This window comes from Schistosoma mansoni, chromosome 3 (assembly GCF_000237925.1).
Source record: "Schistosoma mansoni strain Puerto Rico chromosome 3, complete genome".
Taxonomy (NCBI): domain Eukaryota; kingdom Metazoa; phylum Platyhelminthes; class Trematoda; order Strigeidida; family Schistosomatidae; genus Schistosoma; species Schistosoma mansoni.
Genome location: NC_031497.1, coordinates 751,500 through 757,753, shown reverse-complemented (window position 1 = coordinate 757,753; position 6,254 = coordinate 751,500). Strand labels below are relative to the sequence as shown.

The following is a 6,254-nucleotide window of genomic DNA, read 5'->3' as shown; positions in this document are numbered from 1 at the left end:
TCAATAGTATCAAGTAACCATTATGTATTTAGAATATCGTATTTCAATCTGTTAAGTTAAACTGTACATTTATTTATCAGACGTCTAAATGACATTTATCAATGTATCGAATTATTCGATGCAGTGATAAATCTCATAAGAAACATTCTTATTACATTTCGTATGTTCCATTATTATTATTATTATTATTATTATTATTATTATTATTAATGACTTGTTAGACATGTAAGTCTTCATTATATGACGTTGTTTTCTGTACGGAATCGTTTACTGAAACCGTAAATTTGAAAAACTTGTAAAGCTGTTGGCAAAGTAATAAAGTGAGCGATGATCATTATTAATCTACAGCTTAATTACTATGGAATTGTGATGACCGATCAGTGTCTGTTCACTTGACCTTAGCAATAGAAATTATCTTGTTGTACTAGTGAACTGATCTTACTACATTTCTCTACTGTACCTATTAACCAAATCATATGAATGTAAAATGAATTATTGATGGTTTCATGACTCCTCCTTAAAATGGAAACAAGAAATTCAAACGAAATTTAAATCAAATTGTGGGTGGCCCTGAAAAGGGCCTTTACTCGGTCTCTTCACAGGTCCTTAGGTCCTGATCAATGACTCCAATATGAGTCCGTGACAGCGCCGCACATGGGACAGTTGAACCCAGGCGATACTTCTGATGGGTCGTAGGCACAGAACGAATGAAACATATCGTTGCATGGACAAAAAATCCAAGCACTTCCATCAGCTATTTCACTGGGCGGCTGACGTAGATGGCAAATATCACACAGTCGGTCATTGTGCGCACGTTCGTCTTCTTCATTGTCTCGGTCCGTAAACTCTTCTGAGTTCATAGATATTACTTCAATCTCGTTCATTTAAGGTAGCATCCAAATCTACGTTCTGTTGACGGTTGGTGCCTGAGGTATTTCGGACGATGGGCATTGTGATGGTAGTAGGTAATCCATCGTAAAGCAACTGATGAGCATAGTTAAGGACAGCGGTACGCTGTTCAGCGGACATACGCCGACATAAGTAGTGAATCGATGTTAGGACGTTTGTCTGACCAACTTGTACCTGTAACTCATTGTCAATCGTTACTCTGGTTACGTAGCTGTTGGAATGCAGCCATCTGTCACCAATGTTTTTTCTGTGAACTTCGACGTTAGCGTGCGAATAGTATGCCAAGATGTGACGACATACGACTCTGTGTTCTACATAAAAGATACAGGAACAACTAATAGGATTTCTGGAGACTGTGTAAGTTCCTGTAGTATCAACGGCCGTGAAGAACTTCCCCGACAATACGAAGTCAGTAACAGGAACACGCAAGTGCCGCTTCAGTAGTTGACATGCAGCAGGTGTAAGTGTTTCCTGAAGACGTAGTTGTGGCTCGCGACCCAGCACAGCTCTGCTACGGCATTCAGTGGAGTACTTTTGAACTCTAGTTTCCAATTCCGCCGCCGTTAATCAGCGCATCCATGTGTTACAGTCGTACCTCAGGGAATTGCACTCGTGATTGTGATACACATTCCCACGAACAACAGTCCAATAACCTTCAAGAAACTTACAAAAGATGAAGGCCGGACATTGTGTGTCCATTGAAGTCCTCAATGAACAATATAATAACACTAATCAAATTACCTCCTTCGTCTAATCGGCTGCGAAGAACCGCTTGGTGTTTTATAGCTCTTTCTCCAACATACAAATTTAATATACGGCTTCCGATCTCCATGGAAATGAGAATCTCTCACCGCATAATGGCAGTACGTTGCCATTTCATAAGTTCTAATGGCGCTCTTTAACGCTTCCAGTGATGGAAACGCTACCAGATAGAATGTATTCAAAAATACATTTTCCGTTTCTGTGACTACGTGAGGAACAACAGAGCCTCTAATTTGCACGTTACTGACGTCCATATTGTGAAGAAAATTATCTATATCGATAAGTACAGAGCTTTTATACGAATTTCAAGAATTACATAACCAATTATAACGCATTTACAACTAGGAATTTCATTGGACGAAACGGATTGAAAAAAATTGGAAAATGGGATGAAAATTTTTTGATTAAGGGGGACAAATAAAATTTATTTAAAAAAATCGACGTGACCCTAATGTTATTCGTGTGATCAGATTGTTCGAAATGTATTGCACTAATACATTATCACATAGTTCTGATAATCTTCGTCTTCTTATTACTAAACTATCGAAATTTATCAAAGGGACTAATTGCTTTAAATTTCTTAAAAGAAGACTCCCCGCCTCGTCCAGTGTAGACCATCAACGTTAATGATCTATGTCGAATGATTGTAGGCTTACTCGAGTTAGACGGGAACGGTGTAACGAACAGGCTAACTTCGAAGTCACACCTCGCGGTCAGCATCTAACGTGGATTACCCCATTCGACGTATTAAAGTACTATGCCTGCTTTGAAGACTGTATAACATAAAGGGCGTGATTACATAAATATATTGGTAAGAATGAGTACAGAGATTTTAATGAGACCACCACAGAATGGGCCAGTCCGTGACGTATGACTAACTGATGCGCGTTTTGTTGTCCTTGACTTTAGTCAGTCAGTCAGTCAGTCACAACGTGGAACTTCGTACGTACGTACATCAGTTCGAGTTGCCATACCACATTAGCAAAGAGAGACAGTTGTCGATTAAAATCCCATAGTAGTAGAAGTAGTAAGAGTATAAGCAGTAATGTGAAAGATTAGGGTTTGAAGATGTTGTTGAAGGAGTATAATCCAGTGAAATAAATTTGGGAAGAGTAAAAAGATAGAGACATGAAGAATTCAGAAGATTAGAATTTGGCAGAACACAAAGAGTGGATGCACCTTCGCCATTGCAAACGATTTTGAGCCATGTCATTCAAGGTCTCTAATCATCAATTGCTATCATCTCGCGGATCCCAACCAGATAGTCTACACCTACCAACATGGCCCAGTCCACTTGTCAGTGACTTCATGGATTTATGCCACGTTTTGTTCTGGCCGCCCCTAGCTTTCTTCCAACCTACTCCTACACCATAAAGCATTGCACGTCGGGGCAGTTGGTGGTTGGGCATACGTAACACATGTCCCAGCCATCATAACTGATGAAGTTTCACTACTCCATCAGTCGATTTTCCATCCTTACCTAGTACCCGTTTCCTAACAAATCTATTACTTACTCGGCGGTCCCAGGATATACGAGCAATGCTTCGAAGACACCTATGATCGAATACTAGTAGCCTACGAATATCCTTTACTCTGACCGGCCATGTTTCACTACTATAAAGTAGGACGGAACGAGCTGCTGCACAGTAAACCCATCCTTTGGTTGCTAGTGTCCTTGACTTTAACAGGGATTGATGATCTGTTCGATATTCAGGGACTCAACTCCCGGATGATTTGGCTAAGGCTTAGTGACATTTCACTGCCGCTACAGTTTCATCTGTTTTTTTGTTATACTTTACTGAATGTAACAAAAAAGAAACAACAACAACAACTGCTAGTTACATGTGGTAGGTTACATAGAATGTGGAAAAATTCAGTTTTAATATTTTGAATTTAAAAAAATAATAAAGAGTGAAATATTTTTATGTTTCACTCCAAAAAATAAAAAAAGAGAAAAAAAAGGACTAAATCACAATGGAATAAAATGTATTTCCCATGTTAATAGAGATAACAATTGTGTACATATTCATATAAATATTTTAAATTTCAATAGTTGAGATCATGAGTCAGTTGAAGCTAAGCCACCATGGAATACCTAGAAGCACTGGACGGCCAACACGTCCTATTTTGGGACTCCTCAACAGTGCACATCCACGATCCCACCTCGCGAGATTCAAACCCAGGACCTATCATTATCGCACGCGAGCGCCTAACATCTAGACCACTGAGCCAGTATCCAATGGTGTTAATGTCTAACTTCAACTGACCCACGAAATTGAGCGACACATTCACCATTGTCTTCAGTGAGTGGTGATCTAGCTCCAATTGACTCGTGATCTCAACTATTGAAATTACTATAATATCCACAAAAGCCTCTTGTGATATAAATATTTATGTTTGTCATTATGATGACATGCGTATGTATATAATATTTGTAATGACATCATCAAAATGTTATAAACATGGTTGAAGTTAGACAATAACACCATCGGATGCCGGCTCAGTGGTCTATCAGTTAAGTGCTCCGGTGCGAGACTGGTAGTTGCTGGGTCGGAATCTCTCAAGGCGAGATCGTGAATGCGCACTGCTGACGAGTCCCACAATAGGACGAGTTGTCCGTGTTTCCAGTGCTTCCAGGCAGTGCTTTCAGGTTTTCCTTGGTGGTCTAGCTTCAATTGACTCATGCTTTGAACTATGAAAATATGAATACATTTCATTGAGTTAGTGTTTTGTTTCCCCCCTATTAAAGAATTTCCCTTGATGTAATGTTAAAATTTAATTTCAGTTTTTGTTCAGAAAAACGTGTATCCTTTTTTTGTTATATCTTCTCTTTTTCATATATAAACATGAACTTGAAATGAGATGGTTCATTAAGCACAAATGATAAAATTATTTTTGTATAGTTACATTGTTATTGTCTAGTTATTAATGAATATAAGGGAGGAATAGAGAAAAAAAAATTGAAAAAACAGAAGTGATAAGTTCTATATGACATATATTTTGTTGTTATGTATTTGGAAACTGTTCTTAATTAGTAAATGGCTATATGTACGCAGTTTCTACATGTCTACACAAAAAATACGCTCGACAAAACTGTGTACTTTAGCAACGACCTTGAATGGCTTATCAGCCAATTAGAAGACAGTATTTAGTTATTGTTATATCGTATGGGTGTGTGAGTGGATGGCTTGTTGGTAAAATCTAGGAAGCCTCAAGAAGGCCAGAAAGAGCCGAAGACATTCCATCCAATCACTGCTAGGGGAATATTCTAGAATGTCGATGTGTAGCTTCCCCATTGGATGGATAGTAATGACCCCTGTGTGCCTATTGGCTGACTGAAATGATGATTTACATTCAGCCAATAACTATAAATACATGAGATTTCTGTATTATATTTTGACACTGTTTTGGGGAATAAAGTTCCTACTTACTAGTCTTCTGTTTTCTCTCGTGCGACGTTGCGGGTTCTATCGTTCAACTAGTCTGTAGTTCGCAGCATAGTAAGAACCAAGCTCTAGATATAACACTTATGAAGCAATTTGTGATAAAATGTTGAGATTAGAGTTACTAGGATTATGAGATTTAAGATTAGGAGTTGGGAGATATCGAATGCTGGCTCAGTGGTCTATCGGTTAAATGCTCTGGCTCGAGACTGGTAGGTCCTGGGTTCGAATCTCGTGAGGCGGGATCGTGGATGTGCACTGTTGAGGAGTCCCAAAATAGGACAAGTTGGCCGTCAAGCAGTGCTTCCAGGTTTTCTATGGTGGTCCAGCTTCAACTGACTCATGATCTCAACTATATAAAATATTGAGATTAGAGTTGCTAGGATTATGAGATTTAAGATTAGGAGTTATGGTTAAAGAGAAAGAATACTTTTTAATCAGTAAACTACCCATAGTTATGACTTGAATCACATCACTTAAGCTCAGATATAGCCTATATCAGGAGAAAGTATTTCTTGTGAATTAGCTTGTATACCACGTTAAATTCACTGTGTGGCTGGATGAGAGAACGTTTTCATGATTTCAAGAAGTTTAAGAACTAATGATAGACAATTTATTCATTTATTTTCAATAAGATAGAAGGTATTATGTGTTTTGCTTTTAAGTTCTTGAAAAAATCCACTGGGGGTTACCTCGAATTTTATTGGCTCTCTGAGAGTCATCAGTACAGCATAGTTTCATTAACATGCTCACTTGATAAAATCGCTAAATTACTGGTACAATAATAATAATAATAATAAGTCTAATTTACATCATCAGTACTAGTGTCGGGTATGTATGATGACTGACTAGCCCATATACATTCTTCCTATTCTAAACCTACCCAGTAAGAAAACTAGAAAAACCAGCTGATTTATTTGTACACTAATGACTCAAAAGATGACGTGTTAATTTACATCAACTATAGGACCATAATTTGTTATAAACAAAAAAAAACACGATCGTTGCAATACTAGGTCATTTGTAGTAGAAAACTGAGTACATGGACATAATTAATTATTCTACGAACTGTCAAATATATATCAACAGATAGTGAGTTATAGTTGAGAACATGAGCCAATGGAAGGTAGACCACCATGG

General features: G+C 38.0%; 1 protein-coding gene across 1 annotated transcript; it reads right to left on the bottom strand.

The window, feature by feature from the left end:
- Positions 1–870: 870 nt before the first annotated feature.
- On the bottom strand, positions 871–1,029 carry Smp_201940 (uncharacterized protein; the record flags this gene model as incomplete). Its single annotated transcript, XM_018798836.1, has 1 exon — positions 871–1,029. The coding sequence occupies one exon, from the start codon at positions 1,027–1,029 to the stop codon at positions 871–873; it is 159 nt and encodes a 52-aa protein (XP_018650685.1).
- Between the last annotated feature and the right edge of the window lie 5,225 nt (positions 1,030–6,254).